Source organism: Euleptes europaea, chromosome 4, assembly GCF_029931775.1.
Source record: "Euleptes europaea isolate rEulEur1 chromosome 4, rEulEur1.hap1, whole genome shotgun sequence".
NCBI classification, from domain to species: domain Eukaryota; kingdom Metazoa; phylum Chordata; class Lepidosauria; order Squamata; family Sphaerodactylidae; genus Euleptes; species Euleptes europaea.
In genome coordinates this window covers 122,506,844-122,532,090 of record NC_079315.1, presented here as the reverse complement: position 1 = coordinate 122,532,090, position 25,247 = coordinate 122,506,844, and the positions used below count along the sequence as shown (strand labels likewise).

Sequence of the window (25,247 nt, the reverse complement as noted above, 5' to 3'; positions counted from 1 at the left end):
GCTGAGTGTTTGCCTGTGTGGGCATGTGTGGGCGTGGGCTACCGTGACTATTAACCTGCCTGATTTTAGTGATACAAAACAATAAAAAGAGGAAGGACTTGAACCTTATTTGAGAAGGACCCTCCCAGCCCTTTGAAGTAGAGATCGTGATTATGAAGTCTATAGGTGTGGGTGTTTCTGGGGGAATTCCTCTTTTCTGTCTCAACCCCCCCCCCCTTTCCAGAAAAGTGGTTTTTACAATGCTGTAGCACCTACAGGAGAATTATACAACTTTAAGGTTGACAATGAGGAAACTGAAATTGTTCAAGACTTTCTATTCCTTGGCTCCATCATCAACCAAAAGGGAGGCTGCAGCCAGGAAATCAGAAGGAGATTGAGACTGGGAAGGGCAGCCATGAAGGAGCTCGAAGTGTCACTGGCCACCAAGATCAAGTTAATTCATGCCATCATATTCCCTATTACTATGTATGGGTGTGAGAGCTGGACAATGAAGAAAGCTGATAGGAAGAAAGTAGATTCCTTTGAAATGTGGTGTTGGAAGAGAGTGTTACGGATACCGTGGACTGCCCCCCCCCCAAAAAAAAACAAATCAGTGGGTTATAGATCAAATCAGGCCTGATCTGACCCTAGACGCTAAAATGACTAAACTGAGGCTATCGTATTTTGGTCACATTATGAGAAGACAAGAGTCATTGGAAAAGACAATAATGCTAGGAAAAGTTGAAGGCAGTGGGAAAAGAGGAAAAACCAACAAGAGAGGGATTGACTCTGTAAAGGAAGCCACTCTATAAAGGGAAGGCAATTGTAAGCCGATTTGATAGGATGTTTTGAAGGACGTTTTGAAGGACATTGATTCATAGGGGCGCCATGAGTCAGAAGGGACTTGATGGCACTTAGCACACACACACACACACACACACACACACACAGCACCTATCAGGTCATCAGCCTGTAGTTTCACAGCTTCTGTAAGGTTGGGGACCCCCGGTAGAAGCTTTTGAGAGAGAGAGAGCTCCCTTTGTCAGATACCTAGAGCTCTGTCTCTCAATAGCTTCTACCCTGGAAATCTTGTGGGTCTCTGAGGTTGTTGCTGGACTCCAACCTTGCTGTTCTACTGCAGACCAACACAGCTGCCCCACCTGAAAACTGCTTCTATAAAGGAAGCCAAATTGTTCCCAGGTTGGAGGACTTCCCTACAAGCAATGTCACAATGTGAATTAGAAGTACGGATCACCCAGCACTCATAACGGCTGGGTTTCAGTTTAAAGATAAAGCTTACCAGAACCAAGGGACAGCTAGATTGGAGTCCAGGAGCGTCTTACAGACCAACAAGATTTTCAGGATATAAACTTTAGAGAGCCAAAGCTCCCATCATCAGATACCACAACGGAGAGTCAGAACAAAGCTACCTTGGGAATAATTGGACAGCGCATGTCACAAGCCCTTGTGGAAGCTGTTCATTTGGCTCACTTGCTGCTATGCTTAATACTCACATAGGAAAAACGGAGGGAGGCATCCAGATGTGCCATATTATGCTAATGAGCATCATGCAAATGCTTGCTCGCTCTTCTGAATAGTTACACACACACACAAACACACGTTCTCTGCAATGACGCAACCTTCCAAGGGGACCAGATTTTCATAGTCTTTCCCCGGAAGTGAGTCAGCCACCGTTTCACCACGCATGGGCATTCCCCAGCCAGCCACCCTGGCGATGCCTCATAAGAACATCAGAAGACCCCAGCTGGATCAGACCAGTGGTCCATCTCGACAAGCATCCTGTCTCACCCAGTGGCCAACCATTTCCTCTGGAGGTCCAACAACAGGGCATACAGGCTGAGGCCTTCCTCTGATGTTGCCTCCTGCCACTGGGATTCAGAGGATGACTGTGTCTGAATGTGGAGGTTCAGTAGGTGAAGCTTATCCTAGCACAGTAATAACTGTAAATAAACAAACACTAGCTTTTTGTAGCTTGGCGTTTCTGGATTGTATCCTGAGGACTAATCTAATCCGCTAGCTCCTCGCGACAGATCCAACAGCAGGGCATAGAGGCCGAGGCCTTCCCCTAATGTTGCCTCCTGGCACTGGGATTCAGAGGTTGACTGCCTCTGAACATGAAGGTTCCCTTTAGTCATCATGGCTAGTAGCCACTGATGGGCCTCTCCTCCGTGAATCTATCCAATCCCCTTTTAAAGCTGCCTATGCCTGTGGCCATCACTACATCTTCAGTTTAATCACTCTCGGTGTAAAGAAGTATTTCCTTTTGCCCATCTTGAATCGACTGCCCATCAGCCTCATTGGCTGATGCCCTGGCAATGCCCCCGGGCTCTTTTCCAGCCCTGCCTCCTCCACCTCCCAGTCCTCCTTCACTGCCTCTAGAGCATAGGTGCCATTTCATAGAATCATAGAATCATAGCATTGGAAGAGACCACCAGGGTCATCTAGTCCAATCCCCTGCACAATGCAGGAAATTCTCACTCCATACCCTACTCCATGCCCAGAAGATGGCCAAGGTGCCCTGCCTCTCATCATCTGCCTAAGGTCATAGCATCAGCATTGCTGACAGATGGCCATCTAGCCTCTGCTTAAGAACCTCCAGGGAAGGAGAGCCCACCACCTCTAGAGGAAGCCTGCTCCACTGAGGAACCGCTCTGACTGTTATAAAGTTCTTCCTAATGTCTAGACGGAAAGACTTCTTTTCAAAGACTTCTTCCTTGGAGTTCTCACCCAGGGCTGAAGTGGACTGCTCACATTTCCCTTCCAGCTGTGCCCTCTTGACTTTTTAAAAATGGCCATCGGTGGGGCTGGAGCCACATGGGATCCCGAGGGGATCCTGGCTCTCAGGGCATGCGTTGTGTCCTAGGCAGGGCAGGTCTGCAGCCGGCTGTTTAGTCTGGGTGAAAAACATTCCACCTCTGTCCTTCACATCTATCTGCAAGGAGGTCCTCGTGTGCATTCGCACCTGAAACCAAAAGGAAGCCGCCTTGAAGACCAATTGGGTAGAAAAACAGCATATAAGCCAGGGATTCCCCAACCTTTTTGAGAAGGTGGGCACTTTTGGAATTCTGCCGCAGGATGGCGGCCACAGCCACAAAATGGCTGCTGCAGGAGGCGGAGCCGGCCACAAAATGGCTGCTGCAGGAGGCGGAGCCAGCCACAAAACGGCTGATTCATCGTACCGTTAGTCACACAGTGAAGATTCTTGCGCTGTGGCGGCAGCTGCTGCCAAAACAACATTTTTAAAGATCTGCCCAGACAATCAAATCTCCAATGGGCAAACAAAAGCCCTGCTGAGCAAAAGCCCCAGCGTGGTGTGTTGGTTAAGAGCGGTAGTTTGAATGGTGGACTCTAATCTGGAGAACCGGGTTGGATTCCCCTCTCCTCCACATGAGAGGCAAACATTAATCTGGTGAACTGGATTTGTTTCCCCACTCCTCCACATGAAGCCAGCTGGGTGACCTTGGGCTAGTCACAGCTCTCTCAGCCCCACCTACCTCACAGGGTGTCTGTCGTGGGGAGGGGAAGGTGATTTTAAGCCGGTTTGAGTCTCCCTTAAGTGGTAGAGAAAGTTGGCATATAAAAACCATCTCTTCTTCTTCTTCTGGCCCTTCCCACTTTCTAAAAACACTTGGTGGGTGCCAGGATAGGTGTTGGTGGGTGCCACAGGAATCACATTGGGGACCTCTGCTATAATACAGAAAACCCCTACAGAAAACAGCAAATGGGGAGGGGCCATGGCTCAGTGGTAGAGCATCTGCTTGGCATGCAGAAGGTCCCAGGTTCAGTCCCTGGCATCTCCAGTTAAAGGGACTAGGGGGAGTGAAAGACCTCTGCCTGAGACCCTGGAGAGCTGCCGCCGGTCTGAGTAGACAATAGAATAGAGGGACCAAGGGTCTGATTCAGTAGAAGGCAGCTTCATGTGTGTTTATGTGTGTCCCTGCCTGTACGCATGGCCTGACCCCTCTTGACTTCCACGCCTCTTCCTTCAGATGTCATCTATGTCTGAGGAAAGGAAGGGGGCGTGGCTCAGTGGTCAGCATGCAGAAGATCCCAGGGTCAGTCCTCAGCATCTCCAGTTAAAACAGGGATGGGGAACCTCAGGCCCGGGGGCCGTATGCGGCCCCTGAGGACCTTTTTTGTGGCCCTCGGGAGCTCCAGGGCCCTGCCGTGGAGGCGCAGCATAGGGCGGCCCTCCCTGAGGGTGTTCCTGGGGCCACGGCTTGCAGGGTTGCTGTGGCGCCCTTTGGACCTCCTCTCGCCTCATCCTCTTCCCCTATAACCACAGCGGGCAGGAACGCCGGGGCACACTGTAAACCCCTCTTGCTGCCTGTCGGCTGTTGAGCAGCAAGGGGGGGAAGAGGCCCGTGGCTCCCGGCAGCAGAGCGTGTGCTCAGGAGCCAACCGGGTTTCAGGGGGCCTTTTGTGGACTCTGGGTCAGGGAGGGCATGGAGCCTGGGGCCAGGTCACGTGGGGCCGGCGGGTGTGTGTGTGTGGGAAGGCTTTTCTCTCTCCCTCTCTTTCTGTCTCTTTCTTTGTCTGTCTCCCTCTGTCCTTTTCTTTCTCCCCCTCTTTCCATTTCTTTCACCCTCTCTCCCTTTTCCTCTGTCTCTGTTTTCCTTCCTTCCTCCCTTGCCGATCGACTGCGGGCTGTGCCTCCCTGGCGCCTCGTTTGCTCGGGCCCATCACTGGCTGCCCTCCCTCCGGGGAGGGGGAGGAGGACCGGGGGGAGCCCTCCAGGCCTTCTCTGCGTGGCCTCCCCTGGGGTTGCCAACCTCCAGGTGGTGGCCGGAGACCTGGCAATCCTAGCCTCCCCCCCCCCACTGGGAGATCTACACCTGGTATGGCCCCCGAATGATGTTATAAATGTGCAAATGGCCCTTGGCAGGAAAAAGGTTCCCCACCCCTGAGTTAAAAGGATCAACTAGTGGGTGTTGTGAAGGTTGCTGACCTGCCAGAGATGTGAGCATGACCTGGCTAGACCAAGGAATTCATCCAAGCAGCTGCATGTGTTCATGTGTCCAAAAAGTCAGAGAGAGAGAGAGAGGCAGCCTTCAGTTGGGAAAGTGCCATCACGTGTATCCCAGCCGGCAGGCTTCTTTTGGTGGAATCTTTGCTTGGGGGAATTGCTGTGGGTTTGGGGCCATTTTTTGGGTTCATTGTTTATGTGCAAATGGTTGTTAAAGGAATAACCGAGGACTGTGTGGAGGCAAATGCAGGGAAACCGAAACGATCAATGAATCTGTGGGTAATTAATATCCTGCAACATTTGAAAAGAAAGACCCTCCACTGGGGAGACGGGAAGGCGGGGCAGGAGCATCCCCCACCATCACTCATAAACTCTGAGGGCGTCAGTATTGGCAACACATGCCTCTGATCACGTCCACCATCTGCATTGGCCAGGGCAGGAGTATGCTACGCCAGTGTTAGATGAAGGGGAAGGAACGTGAGTTTCCGTTTGGGGAGAGGCAGATAGCTGGAACACAAAAGCAACATACTTGGAAGAAGAGGAGGGTCCCCTGCGGGGGTCCCCAACCGTTTTGGGCCTGTGGGCATCTTTGGAATTCGGACACAGCAGTGGACGTAGCCACAAAATGGCTGCAGCAGGAGGTGGAGCCAACCACAAAATGGCTGCAGCAGGAGGTGGAGCCAGCCACAAAATGGCTGCCATAGGAGGTGGAGCCAGCCACAAAATGGCTGCAGCAGGAGGTGGAGCCAGCCACAAAATGTCTCGCAAGCTCATACACGGAAAATCTTGTTGGTCTCTAAGGTGCTGGTGGACTCAAATCTAGCTGTTCTACTGCAGACCAACACAGCTGCCCCCTGAAAGTCCATCATCAAAATCTGAACCTCAACAGATCAGTGGTGAGGGGAAGTCAGATCATCTCTCTGTGTGAGAAATAACAGTTGATTCAGGATCTGAGATTTCTTAAGATCTGTGTGTGTGTGTGCGCACGCATGCAAACTGCAGTAAAGTCGCAGCTGACTTATGGTGAACCTGTAGGGTTTTCAAGGCAAGCAATGAACAGAGGTGGTTTGCCCTTGCCGGCCTCTGCACAGTCACCCTGGTCTTCCTTGGTGGCCTCCCATTCAAACATTAACCAGGGCCAACCCTGACGAGATCAGGCAAGCCTGCGCTAACCAGGTCAGAGCTCAGCATCTTCACTTTGATGTAAAAACGCTATGAACATAAGAACACAAGAACATAAGAAAGGCCACACTGGATCAGACCCAGGTCCATAAAGTCCAGCAGTCTGTTCACACAGTGGCCAACCAGGTGCCTCCAGGAAGCCCCCAAGCAAGACGACTGCAGCAGCACCATCCTGCCCTGTGTTACACCGCACCCAAAATAATAGGCATGCTCCTCTGATACTAGAGAGAATAGGTATGCAGCATGACTAGTATCCATTCTAACTAACAGCCATGAATACCCCTCTCCTCCATGAATATGTCCACTCCCCTCTTAAAGCCCTCCAAGCTGGCAGCCATCACCACATCCTGGGGCAGGGAGTTCCACCATTTAACTATGCGTTGTGTGAAAAAATACTTCCTTTTATCTGTTTTGAATCTCTCGCTCTCCAGCTTTAACAGATGACCCCGTGTTCTAGTATTATGGGAGAGGGAGAAAAACGTCTCCATGTCCACTCTCTCCAAACCATGCATAATTTTATAGACCTCTATCATGTCTCCCTTTGGCCGCCTTCTTTCCAAGCTAAACAGCCCTAAGCATCCTAACTGCTCCCCATAGGACAGTTGCTCTAGTCCCTTAATCATTTTGGTTGCTCTTTTCTGCACCTTCTCAAGCTCTGTAATATCATTTTTTAGGTGTTGCCATCAGCCGGGAGACCTTTGGGAATTATAAGTGGTCTCCAGAAAACAGTAACCAGCATCTCTGGAGAAAATGGGTGCTTTGGGGGCATTATATCCCACTGAGGTCCCTCCCCAAACCTCACCTCCCCAGGCTCTACCCTAAATCTCCAGGAACGCAGCCCACCCTCGAAAGCATCCACTTTCTCCATTCAAGGGGTGAGCTCTAATTAGAGTTGCCAACCTCCAGGTAATAGCTGGAGGTCTCCTGCTATTACAACTGATCTCCAGCTGATAGAGATCAGTCCACCTGGAGAAAATGGCCACTTTGGCCATTGGACTCTATGGCATTGAAGTCCCTCCTTTCCCCAAACTCTGCCCTCCTCAGGCTCTGCCCCCAAAACCTCCCTCTGGTGGTGAAGAGGGACCTGGAAACCCTAACTGATCTCTGCAGCCTGGAGGTTGGCAGCCCTGCTCACCTTCTGTGGCCTTTTCTGGAAGCTCCCACTTGACTCCTGTGTGCACAGGGGGTTTCTATTCTTGTGCATGACCTTTTGAGTTCTCCACGCCTGAGCTGGTTTTCCCCACCAGTTGCAAAAGGCGGAGCCAGTTATGGGAAAAGCTGCCTGCTGAGTCAGAGCATGTGGCCCTGTGAAGCTGCTCTCCAGCGGCTCTGCAGTGGCTCTGGCACAGAAAGGGGTCTGCCCTACTTACTGCCATTTATGATCCCTCTGACTGGGGGGTGCTGACAAGATTGAAGATGCCCCCTTTGGCAAGCAAAACAGGTGCTCAGCTAGGGGTGACAGCAGCCTTCAGGTGGGACCTGGGGATCCCTCTGAATTACCTCTCATCTCCAGACTACAGAGATCAGTTCCCCTGGAGGAAAGGGATGCTTTGGAGAGTGGGCCCCATGACATTGTACACCACTGAGACCCCTGTCCCCACCAGGCTCCAACCCCAAATCTGCAGGAGTTTCCCAACCCGGATCTGTCCACCCTACCCCCCCATCCCCCACTGGTAGCCAGGCAACCCTATGCTCAGCCTCTGAGCTACAATCCCTTTTCTTTGTGGAGAGTGCAGGTTCTTGCGAGGGATCTCACTCTTCGTAGCCTTGGGGTTTACAGTCGGACCTGTGAGGCCCAAAGAGTCTTTAAATGACCAGAAATCACACTCTGCTTATGCTCGGTGGCACTGTGCTCCCCTCTTGACTGCACAGTGTGATGTGCCGTTCCAGGGCTGCCTTTAGAGAGGAAGAGGAGAGTAAAAGCCCAAGCAGAACTAGACCTATGTACAAATGTATTGGGGGGGGGAAGGGGGAAGAGAAGACCCACTGCAGCAGGTTCCTCTTTATCTCCAAGGCACAGTTTGTCCCTTTTGTCCTGGTCAGATTACTAACAGCAGAAGTCTTTCTTAACACAGTGATCGTAGACAGAATTAGACTAGCATATATCAGTTGGAAATCAATGTGCTTAGATTGGACTAACTCTGCATAGGATTGCAAGGTTCCCGCCCCCGTCTCCCCCATCTCCCCCGATTTCCATTCCTAGCTGCAGCCTCAGTGACTGAGCACCGCTGTCCGCTAGCCAGCAGCATCCAGCCACGCCAAAGCCCAACAAGACCTTGATCGTGGTTTCCCTTGACCCAGCACGCCAGCATTCCCACATGACCCCTGAGAAGAGTTTCTGCAGAGAAGTCTGGGGTCAGATGCGTTCTTGGCTCGGTGCCCAGAAGCAGCGACAAAAGAGGCGTTTTCCCACCTTGAGAAAGTGAAAACGAGAGTGAGCCAGCCGCCACCTGGGGGATAAATAGGAGAGGAAGGAGCCGGCTGGCTGCCAGAGGCTGCCGGGACTTCCACTGAAGCATCCAGGACACGGGCCGCTTCCTCTCACCTCTTGGCATCCAGGATGACACGCCTCGGATGGCTGCTCTGCCTGCTGGCGCTCTCCTGCTGCAGCACCCTGCAGGGTAAGATGCCAGGCCCTCCTCTTGGCCACAGGGATGCAGCCACCCCACCGGCCTCCCAGCCCTTCGGGCTTCCCCGCTGGACCACCTCATGCAGGGCTGCAGCTCAGCAGGGTCGGCTGGCCTGGAACCCAGGAGGAGTGGCCCTGCTGTGGGCACCCGGGGCAGAGGGGACAGTCGCCCTTCCCTAGTCTGGCTATTCCAGACCAGGGCATCCCCCTGTCTTTTTCCCTCTGAAGCTTGAGGTTGGTTGGCCAGTGTGGTGTAGTGGTTAAGAGCGGTGGTTTGGAGCGGTGGACTCTGATCTGGAGAACCGGGTTCGATTCCCCACTCCTCCACATGAGTGGCGGAGGCTAATCTGGTGAACTGGATTTGTTTTCCCACTCCTACACATGAAGCCTGCTGGATGACTTTGGGCTAGTCACACTCTCTCAGCCCACCTACTTCACAGGGTGTCTGTTGTGGGGAGGAGAAGGGAAGGTGATTGTAAGCCAGTTTGATTCTTCCTTAAGTGGTAGAGAAAGTCGGCATGTAAAAACCAATTCTTCTTCTTCTTGGCTATGCATATTGGGGAAGATTTTGAATCTGGGTAGTATTTCCTAGCGGTTAAGCCTCCCACTCCTTGATAAACATTGGCTCTTCATTACCCAGACCTGCCTTTTTGGTAATGCAAATAAGGGAGATTCGGGTTCTGTTGCAGAAGCCCCCCTTCCCAGTCCCCCTCCCTGGATTTCAGTGAAAGCAAAACGCAAAGTGACACCCCTTCAGGATTTAATAATTACCAGATTAATTCAAACCCACTTCCCGGATGCATGCAAAAGTCAATGACATCTGGATACTCTGTATGTCTTTGAAGTTTGAATGAGCTGTGGGTTTAAGCCTTAATTGTTCTGTGTCAGTGGTCGGCAAACTCATTAGTCAACAGAGCCAAATATCAACAGTACAACAATTGAGATTTCTTTTGAGAGCCAATAGATAAAGATGCTCCACCACCACCTAAAAAAAAGGCCTTCATACTGAGAGAATGGGGCTTGCTGATCGCATGGAAATTTCGTCAAACAGCTCCAGGCCTGAATGCCCCGTCTGCACGAAGGAGGGGGGGACGGAGGCGACGGCCGGGGCCTCCGGCCGTTACGCTGCCCCATGAGCCCCTCCCTCTGCCGCGGACCGGGAGCAGCAGGGCGCACGAGTTGGCGGCGCCTGGGGAAGCGCCCTGAGTCCCCGAGCACGTGGAGGGCGCTTCCTGCCGGGCAAACGCGCCCAGTGGCTTCACGGGAGGGAGGGGGCAGGGGGCCGCAGCCTGGACAGCGCGCGCACAAAGGAAGCCACGCCGCTTGGCTCTGTCATGCGGCGCTGCAGACCAGGTGTGGCTCGGGACGAAGCCGAGTCGATGGGCGACCGCCGCGGCCTTCCTGCGGCCCCACACTCCGCTGGAACGCCTGGGGAGCCGGTGAGAGGGCTCCGGAGCCTCCCACCACGTGCAGCCCGGGGGCGGGTGGGTCCTGGCAGTGGGAGGAGCCCAGGCGCGGCGAGAGGCGCCCAGCCAGGCGGAGAGGCGAGAAGCTGCTCTGCGCTGGGGCAGGAGCGGAGTGGCTCGGGAGCCCGCACTCAAGAGCCGCACTCAAGGGGCCAAAGAGCCGCATGCGGCCTGCAAGCAGCAGTTTGCCGACCACTGTTCTGTGTGATCTAGAAATCTTTTGGGCGGCAGAAAAGCTGATGCCTTCCCAGGTGTCCCTCAAACCTGAGAGCTCCTCTAGGTCAGCAAAGTTCCTCTTAGCTACCTTGCAAATGAGGTCTTGCAAGGTTCTGCGTGACCCCGTAAATCCAGGCTCAGCAAGAGGTCCTCGCTGGCTTTTCCATGAGCTCTCTTGGGACAGAGCAGTTTGCTTTGAGTTGGCAAATGCAGCTCTTGGAAAGTCTGCCTGAACTGCACGCCACAACACCTGCATCGGTCGGAAGTAGAGCAGGCCAAAGTGTGGGAGGAGAGGGGCTGGCCTCGACTTCGGAGCCTCCAGAAAGGTGATTGCAGCTCCATGCCCAGATGCCGATCCTTATCCTGTCCCTCCTTGCTCAATTGTGTCACTCCCAACACCCTGGGAGAGAAAAGTGTGTCTTTTGAATGACAGAGATTCACGCTGGAGACAGACACTAGCTCTGGACAGCCCTTCCGTTCAAAGGGCTCCTTCCCAGTCTCCGCCTACCTCACCCCCTCGGGCAGTCCCTGTGGCATGGCAGTTGCTTCTCCCCCACAGTAGCTCTGGAGGGTGGTCATATCCTGTAGCCAAGGTTGGGAGCTGCCTGAGCCACCTCTCGCCCACACCTGCTGCTGCAGCTGGGTTTCTGCTTTGGGACGGTGGGCAAAAGCCACAACCGGTATCCCTGTGGCTGGTTTCCTTCCAGAAGGGTCTGTCTGGGCCAGGCCGGCCAGGGCCCTATAGGATCTAGCCCCTCCTCCTTGACTCTTCCTTTCTCTGCACATAGCTTGGGGGCACATAGCAATTGCCCCCCCCCCAGACCCACTGGTGGTGCCTGAGATCATCTCCCTGCTGTGTTCCCAACATCCTTGTTCTCTCCTCCCAGCTGACCAGGCAAGGGGAGGCCTTTGCCAGCTCAGACGGCTTTGCCAGATAAATTGAGCCTGCCCACAGAGAAGTCATTAGGGCATAAGGGAAGCCCTGCTGGATCAGGCCAAGGCCCATCAAGTCCACACAGTGTTCACACAGTGGCCAACCAGGGGCCTCTAGGAAGCCCACAAGCAAGACGGCTGCAGCACCTAATATAAAAGGCATGCTCCCCTGATACTGTAGAACAGTAGTTCCCAAACTGTGCTCTACAGAGCACTTGGTGCTCCGCGAAACATCCGTGAAGAGATTGGAAAGAAAAACACTACTGTCATTCAGTTTAGTATATAGGTGCAAGGTGAAAATTATTGCTCCGTGACGAATTTCTCTCCTGAAAAGTGTTTCATGACTCAAAAAGTGTGGGAACCGCTGCTGTAGAGAATAGGTATGCATCATGACTAGTATCCATTTTGACTAGTGGCCATGGATAGCCCTCTCCTCCTTGAACAAGTCCACTCTCCTCTTAAAGCCTTCCAAGTTGGCAGCCATCACCACATCCTGGGGCAGGGAGTTCCACAACTGAACTGTTTGTTGTGTGAAGAAATACTTCCTTTTGTCTGTTTTGAATCTCTCACCCTCCAGCTTCAGCAGATGAGCCCATTGCCAAGCAGAGGTGCAGGGGTGGGAGGCGCCCTGTCCCTTCCTCCCCTCAGGATCCTTTCCCTCTTTTTTTGCAGTGACCGGCTATTACCAGGTCATGGACTGCTGCCTGCGGACCAGCCCATATCCCATCCCCATCAAAGTTCTCCGTGGTTACCGAGATCAGCAGATCCAGCAGGGCTGCCCTATCCGGGCTGTGGTGTAAGTCATGAACAGGGCACGGGGTTTGGGGAGGGCCCCACGTGGCTTCCTAAACTGAGACAGACTGCTGCACATCGCTCCAGGGAAATCGCTGGGTTCTGCAAACAGCAGGGGGGAGACAATGCAGGGCTGAAAGCAAGGCCAGCCTCCCATGGGGTTGCCTTTGCCAGGGGTTGGGCAGCAATGCGGGCAGAGGCGGAAGAGAGGAAATGAGATTCTGGGGAGGGTTGACCAGGCAGAGGAGTGCAGCAACAGCAGCCCCTCCAGGGTTTGTGGGCGCTACGGATCACCCTGCCAGCAGCCCGGAGGTCCCCTACCTGGAACTGGGCACTGTATTGGGAAATCCCAGTCCCTGTGTAACTGCAGCCCTGGCAGAGGAGGTGGTGCCGCAGGCCTGAGTAGAGTAACCCACGCTGCATCTTTCCCTTGGAGAAGGAGCGGACCGTATCCTCTCGCTATAAAATGGGCGCCTCCTTAGACTTTCCTCTCCACAGGGGCTGGTGGGGCCCCTAAAGACATTGTTGGCCTCCATCCAGCTTCACTCCATTTGTAGGGTTGCCAGGTCCCTCTTTGCCATTGGCAGGAGGTTTTTGGGATAGAGCCTGAGGAGGGCAGAGTTTGGAGAGGGGAGGGACTTCAGTGCCATAGAGTCCAATTGCCAAAGCAGCCATTTTCTCCAGGAGAACTGATCTCTATCGGCTGGAGATCAGTTGAAAAAGCAGGAGATCTTCAGCTAGTACCTGGAGGTTGGAAGCTCCAGTGACTCTCCTGGGTGGTCAGAGCAGCATTTCCTGCCAGGGCAGCAGGGCGTGAGGGGGCCTTTGGCAGGTTCTTTTGTGAATGAGGCACTTGGCAGCACAAACAGCCAGGACCCCCCCCCCAGGCCTCCCCTGGAGTCTGACACATCTGTCCCGTCTGGGTAGGGTTGCCAACCTCCAGGTGATGGCTGGAGATGTCCTGCTATTACAACTGATCTCCAGCTGATAGAGATCAGTTCACCTGGAGAAAATGGTTGCTTTGGAGTCGATGGCATTGAAGTCCCTCCCCTCCCCAAACCCCGCCCTCCTTAGGCTCTGCCCAAAAAAACTCCTGCCGGGGGCAAAGAGGGACCTGTCAACCCTACATCTGGGGGCTGCTAGACTGGGCTTGCCACCAGCAGAAGAGATGGAGCCACTCCTGAACTCCAGCTGGCTTAGGCCACACTGCACAGGGGAGTTTTCAGGGGCCAGACATGTACCGCTGATTCCCGTGAGTCCAGGGCCAGTTCTGCAGCCAAGAGACGGCTTGGGATGGCACAGAGAGGAAGTCACCAAAGCCATGCAGGCTCATTCCCTCCCCCCCAGCGGCATGGCAGGAGGTGGGCATCACTCTTTTCTTGGGCCCCTCCTGCTACCTGCCTGTGTTGCTGCAGGAGCTTGCCTTGGACCCAGACAGGGATGGCACAGGGCGAGGGTTCAGAGACCCACTTGCTCGTATGTGTGTGTGTGTAAAGTGCTGTCAAGAGGCAGCTGACTTATGGTGACCCCGTGGGGTTTTCGAGACAAGAGACGTTCAGCAGTGCCTGCCTCTGCATACCGACCCTTGGTGGTCTGCCATTCAAGTACGAACCAGGGCCGACCCTGCTTAGCTTCTGAGATGAGATGAAATTGCGTTAGGCTGAGGCATCCAGGTCAGGGCAAAAAGTGTGGTGGTAATGGAAAGTGCCGTCAAGTCACAGATGACTTACAACGATGACACCGTAGAGTTTTCAAGAGACATTCAGAGATGGTTTGCTGTTGCCCTGCCTCCTGGACTTTCTCGATGGTCTCCCATCTAGGTACTAACATGGGCCGACGTGGCTTAGCTTCTGAGATCTGACAAGATTGGACTACCCTGGGCCATACAAGCCAAGTCATATAATTCCTTAAGCAGGACTCTTACAATTTGGTGAAAAGAAATGAAGTGTGTAGTGCAGAGGGAACTAATATTCCTGGGTTTGTGAGTCTGGAAAAAATGGGGGGGGGGGACGTTGATGCCGTGCATAACTCTCTTGCGGTGCTTGATGTTTGGAAGTCACCTGTGGGTGGTGATTGTGGTTCCCTGACCCCTGGTAGAACCGGTGGAGTGGAAAGGGCCCTCAAATTGCAGCTGACTTAGGATAATCCTCCAGGGCTTTCAAGGCAGGAGGAGAACTGAGAGGGTTTCTTGGCCTGAGAAGCAGAGCCTGTCTGCACGCCACATCTTGCTGCCCCAGGCTAAGATGCCTTTGGCAGAACGGAGGGACTTCTGCCATCCACCCTGCAGAGAAGAAGTTTTTGCTCGTTTGTCTGTGTGTTTGTCCTCTGATGTAATCTTGTTTTAAACGTGATTTTAACGAACCACAAATGAAATGGAGCCCTGCCCTGCCTTTCAAGAGAGTAGCCGGGTTGGCCTGCAGTTGAACACCTGCATTTGAGTCTAGCGGCACCTTTTAGAGACCAACAAGATATTTGGGGTAGACGCTTGTGGGAGTCAAAGCCATGTATCTGATGAAGGGACAGGAGACTTGACTCTTGAAAGCTCATACCCAGAACATTTTGTCGGCCTCTTAAGATGCTCCAGGACTCAAATCCAGCTCCCCATGCTGTGTTTTTCATTCAGCATTGTGGATGCCTGTCACATGCCGTGTGACAGAAGAGGGGGGGTGACATTTCCCTCCCGGTGCCTCGTGAAGGCCTGGTTAGAAGGTCCCTGTGGCAGAGACAGTGCCTGACTCCTGACCACCCCCCATTCCGCTTCTGCTTTCCCCAGTTTCATCACTGTGAGAGGGAAACAGCTGTGTGCGCCCCCCCATGCTTCGTGGGTGAAGGAGCTGAAAAAGCGGCTGGATCGCCGTCACAAGGTGAGTGAGGGCGACAACCTTTCCCATCTGAGCGCTTGGGCCCCTCGCTTGCCCAGAGTCTTCAGAAACCCAAAGTGGGGTGGGGGGAGGTTCCAAAAGCTCAAAGACCCCACCTAGAGTTACCCACCACCAGGTGGTACCTGGAGTTCTCCTGGAATTCCAACTGATCTCTAGAATGGATATTAGTCATGATCCATACCTACCCTCTCCAGGATCAGAGGAGCGTGCCTATTATCTTAGGTACTGTGGAACACAGGCAGGATGGTGCTGCTGCAGCGGTCTTGTTTGTGGGCTTCCTAGAGGCACCTGGTTGGCCACTGTGTGAACAGACTGCTGGACTTGAGGGGCCTGGGTCTGATCCAGCAGGGCCTTTCTGGTGTTCTTCTGTTCTAAAGTAGAGGTCAGCTTTGGAGGGCGGGCTCCGTGGCATCACACCCCTGCAGAGCTCCTTCTCTGAACTCTACTTTCCTCAGGCACCGCTCCAACATCTCCAGGAATTTCCCAAGCTGGAGCAACCCTAGCAACCCTAGCACCCCTGAAGATGTGGACCTAAGGTTGCCAAGCTCCATGTGGTAGCTGGAGATCTCCTGGGATTATAAGTGATCTCCAGCCGAAAGAGATCGGTTCCCCTGGAGGAAATGGCTGCTTTGGAAGGCGGACTCTATGGCATTGTATCCCACTGAAGTCCCTTCCCTCCTTAATAGGGTTGCCAACCTCCAGGTGGTGGCTGGAGATCTCCCACTATTACAACTGATCTCCAGGCAACATAGATCAGTTTCCCTGGAGAAAAGGGTCACTGTGGAAGGTGGACTCCATGGCAGTATATCCCATTGAAGTCCCTCCCCTCCCCACACCCTGCCCTCCCCAGGCTCCACCCCCCCACTCTCCAGGTATTTCCCAACCCAGAGCTGGCAACCCTAGCCTTTGTTCTCCAGGTCCACCTGATCTTTGGCAGGGCCTGCTGGTCTCCCTGGCTCTCATTCCTCTCAGGTGTAGGGTCACCAACTGTGGGATGGGAAATGTCTAGAGATTTGTGGGGTGAAGCCTGTGAGGGAAAGGCTTTGGGAAGGGCAGGGATCTCGGAAAGGTATAATGCCATATAGTCTGCCCACCAAAGCAGTCCTTTTATCTGGGAAACGGATCAGTTGTAGTTCCTGGAGATCTCTATGCCCCATGTGGAGTTTGGCAGCCCTACTCTGGAACCTTTGGTAGGACATAGGGTTGCCATGTCCCTGTTCACCCACCAGCGGAAGGATTTTGGGGTGGAGCCTGAGGAGGGTGGGGTTTGGGGAGGGGCTTCAATGCCATAGAGTCAAACTGCCAAAGCAGCCATTTTCTCCAGGTGAACAGATCTCTATCAGTTGGAGATCAGTTGTAATAGCAGGAGAACTCCAGCTAGTACCTGGAGGTTGGCAACCCAAGTAGGACAGCATCCAAATGAGTTAGTAGCCTGCTTTCAGTATGAGATGATGCACTAGTAACAGGTTGCTTTTTGTAATCTTGTAGAAACCACCTCTGACTTCTTCCTAAACTGCCTGGAGGAGAAACCTCAGATACCCGTTCCGTACAACATCTGTGTTCCTTGGCCAGTTTGCCCTCGCAGGAGGACAGGACCTAAACTGTTGCTGCTTGAAACCTGGGAGCGCTGTCCTCTGCTATCTGCACCTTGCAGATGTACGTCCGGTTGGCTGGGCAAGACTCATCGGCTGCAAAAGCCACCCTGTGTGCTGTATTTTAGCAGAAAGGCGTGATTCAACATTCCTTAATAAATTGCAGAAATAAAAGCTCCTGGGCATTTGATCTGCTTAAAAAGGTTCCAGATTGCCGGAGATGCCACCTTTCTGTAGCTTCTGCCCTCCCAGCTGGGCTTGACTACTGTTGGGCATCGTCCCGGAAGGTTCCTTTTCTTCTTCTACCTTTTAATGGGAGATGTGTGGGACTGACCCTGGGTCCTTTCGCAAGCTCAGCACATTCTTTTCCACTGAGCCACAGGATTCCCTGTAATGTCATGGAAATCGCAAATGCTGAGCATAATTTATCACTTTGGACATAAGTTATCCAAAAAAAGTGGGAACTTTTTTTTCTTTTCTTCTTTTTTTAAAAAGAGGAAAATTCCCCATTAGTCACTTCTTCCTGTTTTTTTAAATCAGGTTCTCCAGGAAGAATTTACATTTCCTGTTGTGAAAACTTTATCACTGAGGAGTATTTGGGAAAAGAGGCTAAAAGGCCAGAGGAGGAAAAAGAAGTTGAGTTGGTGCATCTGGCCCGAACTCCTGGCCCCTGTCTGGCAGAGGCTCTCCATGGCTCTCTTCCCAGCTCCGGCTGCTGGGCATCCTTGCTCTAGAGGTGCCAGATTGCCCCTGAGTCAGGGTCCCCCTTCAGCAATGCTGCCCTTGTTCAGCAACAGGGGTGCTGTCAAGGGGTACCGGTTTTGTAAGGGTCTTGAGCTCTCTGTCTTTTACATCTAGAGAATATAATCTGAGCCTGCCTGAAGAAAGTCTGATTGACTAATGACTAGGGTTGCCAGGTCCCTCTCTTTTGTTGTTGTTTATAATAAAAGGGATACAGAATGGGGAAAAAGGGAAAGGGAAAGAGTAAAAGTATCCAACATACAATTGAAAGAGCAAAAATTCAAAAGCAAATCAAGCAGACTACATTACCCTACTTTTCAGCAACATTTTGCAGTCGGATAATTCCTTTATGTCTATCAAACATATTTAGTGTCGCAACAAGCAAAATAATTATCTAGATCTAAAGTTAAAATTTCATTACCAGCCAGGTCCCTCTTTGCCACCGGTGGGAGGTTTTTGGGGCAGAGCCTGAGGAGGGCGGGGCTTGGGGAGGGGAGGGACTTCAATGCCATAGAGTCCAATGGCCAAAGCGGCCATATTCTCCAGGTGAACTAATCTCTGTCGGCTGGAGATCAGTTGTAGTGAGAGATCTACAGCTACTACCTGGAGGTTGGCAACCCTACTAATGACACAAAACCTTCATACGCACACACATTCGCTGCTCTTTTGTCAGCCAGCTGGCCAAAGCAAAGAAGCGGCTAATACCACCAGCCAAGGCCTGTTGCGTCCAAGAAAACAGTGTGACTGTGCGTCGGGTGGGGGGGGGGGGAGAAGAAGAAGAAGAAGAAGAAGAAGAGTTGGCTTTTATATGCCAACTTTCTCTACCACTTAAGGGAGACTCAGACCGGCTTACAATCACCTTCCCTTCCCCTTCCCACAACAGATGCCCTGTGAGGTAGGTGGGGCTGAGAGATTTCGGAGAGAGCTGTGCCTTGCCCAAGGTTACCCAGCGGGCTTCATGTGGAGGAGTGGGGAAACCAACCCGGTTCACCAGATTTGCCTCCGCCGCTCATGTGGAGGAGTGGGGAATCAAACCTGGTTCTCAAGATCAGAGTCCACTGCTCCAGATCACTGCTCTTAATCACTACACCATGCTGTACCACTGCAATCAATCAAAACCCTCCTGTGGGGCCATGGGGTTGGCTAGCACAAACACATTCTGCAAGAACTGGCATGAATCCAATGGCAACAGAGTGGGGGGGGGGAGAAAAAGCAAAGATGCCCCCCCCTCAAATGGCATAGGATTCATCTCCATACAATGCAAGCATTAACATGGAGCCAAAAACGAGTTTGGTTTTCCAAGGTTCCCCTCAGATGTGTCCTTGGTATATCTTGATAGTAAATATTTTCCCAATATTCTCTGAATGTTCAAATTCTTGCTGAATTTCAGCATTTGATATTTGACCGGTAATACTTGAAAGCATCTGATCACTTGGCAGTGTGAAGTGCTGCTGTGACCTTCCTGGAACATTTTTTGCTGCAAGATTCCTTGAGCCATCACTGTAGAACATGTGTTCATTGAAGAGGGTTTTGGGAAATGTTCCAGTGTGAGGAATTATTTTATTTACGCCCATTTTGGGAGTGTACTGAATCCAGCTCTTGGACAGTTAAAGCCTCCTTAGCTGGATACAGCACAAAATACTCCAGTTAGGTCCATTTAAGATAAACTTCCTGAGAGAGGGACTTAACTCTTGCAGCACAACAAAATATTATTGGTCAGACATCAGCTCCTTGGGCAGCAGGACAGAGAACTTCCGGTTAATGAGTTTATTAAAAAATAAAGCATAAGTCTTTGCATTAGGCAAAAACGTAACACATATAAACAGGTGCAAATTAAATCCCAGAGAAAATAACTGTGAAAGAAAGAACATTTTCTGTTTTTATAAACTTGAGCTAAATAATACGAACATCAGAAGAACCCTGATGGATCAGAAAAGTGGTCCATCTAGTCCAGCTTCCTGTCTCACACAGTGGCCAAACATTTCCTCTGGAGGTTCAACAAGAGAGCATAGAGGCTGAGGCCTTCCCCTGATGCTGCCTCCCGGCACTGGGATTCAGAGGTTGACTGCCTCTGGATGTGGAGGTTCTGTTTAGTCATCATAGACCAAGTCCCATGAAGAAAGGTTGAAGGAGCTGGGTATGTTTAGTCTGAAAAGGAGAAGACTGGGAGGGGATATGATCACCATCTTCAAGTACCTGAAGGGCTGTCACATAGAGGATGGTGTTTTCTGTTGCCCCAGAAGGTCGGACCAGAACCAACGGGTTGAAATTGAAACAGAAGAGTTTCCATCTTGACATTAGGAAGAATTTTCTAACAGTTAGAGTGATTCCTCAGTGGAACAGGCTTCCTTGGGAGGTGGTGGGCTCTCCTTCCCTGGAGGTTTTTAAGCAGAGGCTAGATGGCCACCTGTCAGCAATGCTGATTCTATGACCTTAGGCAGTTCATGAGTGGGAGGGCATGTTGTCCATCTTCTGGGCATGGAGTAGGGGTCACTGGGGGGGTTGTGTGGGGGAGGTAGTTGTGAATGTCCTGCATTGGGCAGGGGGTTGGACTAAGTGACCCTTCCAACTCTATGATTCTATGATCATGGCTGGTAGCCACTGACAGACCTCTCTTCCTTCATGAATCTGTCCTACCCCCTTTTAAAGATGTCTATGCCTGTGGCCATCACGACGTCCTCTGGGAGCGAATGTCACATTTTAATCACTTGCTGTGTAAAGTAGTATTTCCTTCTGACCACGCTGCATCTACTGCCCATCAGCTTCACTGGATGCCCTCGAGTTCTAGTATTTTGGGTGAGGGATAAAAAGTTCTTTGTCAACTCTCTTTAACCTGTGCATAATTTTTTAAACCTCTACCATGCCCCTCCTTTTACCTTTTCTAAACTGAATAGTCCCAGACTCTCCACCCTTTCCTCCTAGGGAAGGGGCTCCAACACCCTAATCTTCTGGGTTTCCCTTGTCTGCACTTTTTCCAGATAAGATGACCATAACTGCACCAAGTATTCTAAACGAGGCTGCATCATCAGGGTTGCCAGCTCCAGGCTGGGAAATACCTGGAGATTTTGGGACGGAGTCTGAGGAGAACGGAGTTTGAGGAGGGGAGGGACTTCACTGCCAAAGAGTCTAATTGCCAAAGCAGTTATTTTCTCCAGGGGAACTGATATCTATCGGCTAGAGATCAGTTATAATAGTGGGAGATCTCCAGCTACCACCTGGAGTTTGGCAACCCTATGCACCATTGATCTATATGGGGACATTATAATGTTGGTCATTATATTTTCAATCCCTTTCCTAATAAGCCCTAACACAGAGTTTGCCTTTTGCACTGCTGCAGCACGCTGGGTTGATACTTGCATTGAGCTGTGTACTTATGACCCCAAGTCCTTTTTACCTCTCAGACTCAGCAAATTCAGACTCCCCGCAGGTTGCAGCAAAGCTGGGCCTTGCCCACTTGATGCGGGCACTGCCAAAGCCTTTGCAATGGGCTTGTCCACCTCTTGGGTACCTACCTGCCGGCTGTGTCCTGCTTCACAGGTGAATAGAGGCTGCAGTTGTCAGCCAGAAGGGAATTTCCACCTGGGGGGTGGGGGAGGTCCTGTCTTGTGGTCCTTCACTGCCCCACAGATGGAAGCCCATCACACACTCTTCATGGGAAGGTGAATTTTTTGAAACGTGAGAACATGAGACGCTCCCCTGCAAATGTCTCCCCTGATGCCAAAGCAAACAGGTCAGGCCTCTTGTCTGCTGCCTGTGGGGGCTTGTTCCCCTGTCACACGAAGCCTTTCATGCCTTTCCTCTGGCAAAGGTCCCAGGTTGATGGAGCTGGGGGCGGAGGGCAACGGAAAGACCAGAGGCCTTCCCGACAACCAGGCTGCAGCACACCTGTTTCTCAGCCTGTCTCAAAGCGGGTTCAAAATAGAGCTTCGGCACCAGTTAGGGGAGCTCTGCCCCCCTCCCCCCATCGGTGCCACCGGGCTACGTGGGGAATGTTTCAGTTTCCTTTCTCAAGAAGTTAGGCACAAGCTGTCTGGAGAATAAATTTCACTTCCCTCCTCTTGCAAGCAGCCTAGTCTGCTTTCTGTAGGAATCAATTGGGCTATGAGTATTAGGAATTATTCCCAATATCCAGGACTATGAAATTCTGTTCAGAGTTATTTGTGACTAAATATTGTCGAAGGCTTTCACGGTCAGAGTTCATTGGTTCTCGTAGGTTATCCGGGCTGTGTGACCGTGGTCTTGGTATTTTCTTTCCTGACGTTTCGCCAGCAGCTGTGGCAGGCATCTTCAGAGGAGTAACACTGAAGGACAGTGTCTCTCAGTGTCAAGTGTGTAGGAAGAGTAATATATAGTCAGAAAGGGGTTGGGTTTGAGCTGAATAAGACCCTGTGTCCTGCTCCAAGACACTGAAAGACTGGACAATTCTACCAACTATTTTGTCAGATTGCACAGAGAAGCCAATGAATTCATAAACATCAGCACAACTTTAACAGAAAAGAAGAGAGTTTAAGAATGAATAAGGCTTGGCTTCCTGTCCTCCTGAAAACCTCCAGACTAACAAAGACTACAGTCCACAATAGCCATGCGGATTAGCTTTGGATTTCACATGGTAACAGATCACTTCAGGATACAATGGTTCCATATTAACATACCACACCCTCATTAGCACATTATCTTGATACTTACAGGACAATGATCAGCACATTACCTTTGATACTTTTTGCAGGACAATGATTCAGCTCAAACCCAACCCCTTTCTGACTATATATTACTCTTCCTACACACTTGACACTGAGAGACACTGTCCTTCAGTGTTACTCCTCTGAAGATGCCGGCCACAGCTGCTGGCGAAACGTCAGGAAAGAAAATACCAAGACCACAGTCACACAGCCCGGATAACCCACAAGAACCAATTAACACACAAAGCCTCTCAGAGCTAAGAAAGCTCATACCCTATCAGAAAATATTTTTGTTAGTCTTTAAGGTGCTACTGGACTCTTGCCCTTTTCTACTAGTGCTAAGATCCAATTATTTTGAAGTTTGTTCTGAGCACACAGGTAAATGAAGGAAATGGGAAAAAGAAATGCAGGACTGAGAAAACAAACTAAAAATACCATGACTAGCTAATTCGAAATGTACAAGGATTCTCTAGTCTTTATGCCTTCCTTGTAGAGTTGCAGAAAAGATCTGGCATGCCCTGGTAACATCTAGATTAGATTATTGAAATGCGCTCTGTGTGCGGCTGCCCTTGAAGATTGTCTGGAAGCTACAATTGGTACAAAATTCTGCAGCCAGAGTGTTGACTGGAGTCAGTCGTAGGGACTATATCACTCCAGTTTTATTCTACCTATACTGGCTTCCAGTTTGCTTCCAGGCTCAATTCAAGGTGCTGGTATTGACCTTTAAAGCTCCATATGGCCTGGGACCAACATTCCTTAAGTACTGCCTCCTGCCATATGAACCATCTTCAAGTATTGGAAGGGCTGTCATACAGAGGATGGTGCAGAGTTGTTGTCTTTTGCCCCAGAAGGTCGGACCAGAACCAACAGGTTGAAATTAAATCAAAAGAGTTTCCGGCTAAACATTAGGAAGAACTCCTGACAGTTGTAGCGGATCCTCAGTGGAACAGGCTTCCTCGGGAGGCGTTGGGCTCTTCTTTGGAGGTTTTGAAGCAGAGGCTAGATGGCCATCTGACAGCAATGCTGGTTCTGTGAACTTAGGCAGATCATGAGTATTGTGTCTAGATCAAGGGAAGTAATACTACCACTGTATTCTGCATTGGTCAGACCTCACTTGGAATACTGTGTCCAGTTATGGGCTCCACAATTTAAGAAGGGTGTTGACAAGTTGGAGCGTGTCCAGAGGAGGGCGACCAGAATGGTCAAAGGTCTGGAATCCATGTCCTATGAGGAGAGACTAGAGAGTTGGGTTTGTTTAGTTTGGAGAAGAGAAGGTTGAGGGGAGACATGATAGCCGTGTTTAAATATTTGAAGGGATGCCATGTTGATGAGGGAACTAGCTTGTTCTCTGTTGCTCCAGAGACTAGGACACCGAGTAATGGATTTAAACTAATAGAAAAGCGATTCCACCCAAACATTAGGAAGAACTTTCTGACGGTGAGGGCTATTCGTCGGTGGAGTGTGCTGCCTCGGAGGGTGGTGGAGTCCCCGTCTTTGGAGGTCTTTAAGCAGAGGCTAGATGGCCATCTGTCGGGAGTGCTTTGATTGTGGGATCCTGCATGGTGGGGGGAGGGTTGGGGTCACTGGGGATGTGGGGGGGGAGGTAGTTGTTAATTTCCTGCATTGTGCAGGGGGTTGGACTAGATGACCCTGGTGGTCCCTGACAACTCTATGATTCTATGAGAGGGATGGCAGGAAGGGTTGGGTCAGTGTTTGGCTCTTGTGGCCCCTTCTTACATGCCCAGGGTAATGCTGATCACCACTTTGGGGTCAGGAAGCAATCTTCTTCCAGGCCAGATTGTCCAGGGATCCTGGAGGGGTTTTCCCCACCTTCTGGGCATGGAGTTGGGGTCACAGGTGGTGTAGGGGGGAGGTAGTTGTGAATTTCCTGCATTGTGCAGGGGGTTGGACTAGATGACCCTGGTGGTACCTTCCAGCTCTATGATTCTATGAACCTACTTGTACACTCCGGTCATCTTTGGAGGCCCTGCTTGAGCCACTTCTGCCATTGGAAGCTAGATAAGTGGCAACTTGGAAAAAGACCTTCTCAATTGAGGCACCAAAACATGGATCTCCCTCCCCAGGAAGACTTGTCTTGCTCCCTCTATCGTTGTCTTCTGCCAGGAGATCCCCCAGTAAAACTTACAGGGCCTCCTTCTAGTGTTGTTTGTTTATGTGCTTTTAATTGAATCACTTGATAATTTTAACTGCATTTTTAATTGCTCTAATGGTTTAATATTTTTTATGTAGGCTGCCTTCTAGACCCTGATCAGACAGAAAGGCAGCATAAAATTTTTGTCAATAAAGAAATAATAATAAACTCCGAGTTGGGAAATTCCTGGAGATTTGGGGTAGAGCTTGGAGAAGGCGGGGTTTGGGGAGGAAAGGGACCTCAGTGGGGTACAATGCCATAGAGTCCAACCCTCTCGAAGAACTGATCTCTGTTGTCCGGAGATCAGTGGTAATTCTAGGAGATCTCCAGGTGCCACCCTGAGGTTGGCAAACATACTTCCTTGTGGGGCAGGTCAGCCAGCCAAGGGCTCCATGGTTCATAGCGGAAAGCTAACCATAGCTCCCATCTAGCTAGTCATTTCAGGGGATTCATTTTTGGCCAATCAGTAGGGTTGTCAAGTCACCCCCGGCCACCAGCAGGGGTTGGGGGGGATAGGGTTGCCAGATCCAGGCTGGGAAACTCCTGGAGATTTGGGGATGGAGCCTAGGGAGGACAGGAACCTCAGTGGGGAACGATGCCAAAGAGTCCACCCTCCAAGTCATCTATTTTCTCCAGGGCACCTAATCTCTGTAGTGTGGAGATGAGCTGTAATTCCAGGGGATCCTCAGATTTCACCTGGAGGCTGGCATCCCTACCGATCAGAAAGCGGGAGCTTATTCCAATGTTCCTGCCCCCAAAGCCCATGCTAATGAACCAGAATCATGCAGGTTTTGTGTTCAGCACTTTAGGCTGGTGAGCAGAGCTTGGTCAGTGGTCCTTCTGGTAGACCTCCAGTAGAGCTCCAGATGGCAACCCAAGGGCGAGATCATTGGGGCGGGGAGCAGATCGATGCCCCTCTCCATCACTGTCTCAGTGCTGCACCTCCTGACCAGCTCCCACAGGAGAAGCAAAGCCCTGTGCCTGAGGACAACGTTCTTGCAAGGATGGCTTCACCTC

General features: G+C 51.3%; 1 protein-coding gene across 1 annotated transcript in view; it reads left to right on the top strand.

Annotated features, from left to right (window-relative positions):
• The first annotated feature begins 8,708 nt into the window (after positions 1-8,708).
• The window catches only part of LOC130477106 (C-C motif chemokine 19-like), a 41,509-nt gene continuing 24,970 nt past the window's right edge, over positions 8,709-25,247 (top strand). The window contains exons 1-3 of the mRNA XM_056849098.1: positions 8,709-8,769; positions 12,065-12,188; positions 14,958-15,048. Of these exons, the coding sequence (XP_056705076.1) occupies positions 8,709-8,769; positions 12,065-12,188; positions 14,958-15,048 (276 nt within the window). The remainder of the gene's footprint in view (positions 8,770-12,064; positions 12,189-14,957; positions 15,049-25,247) is intronic.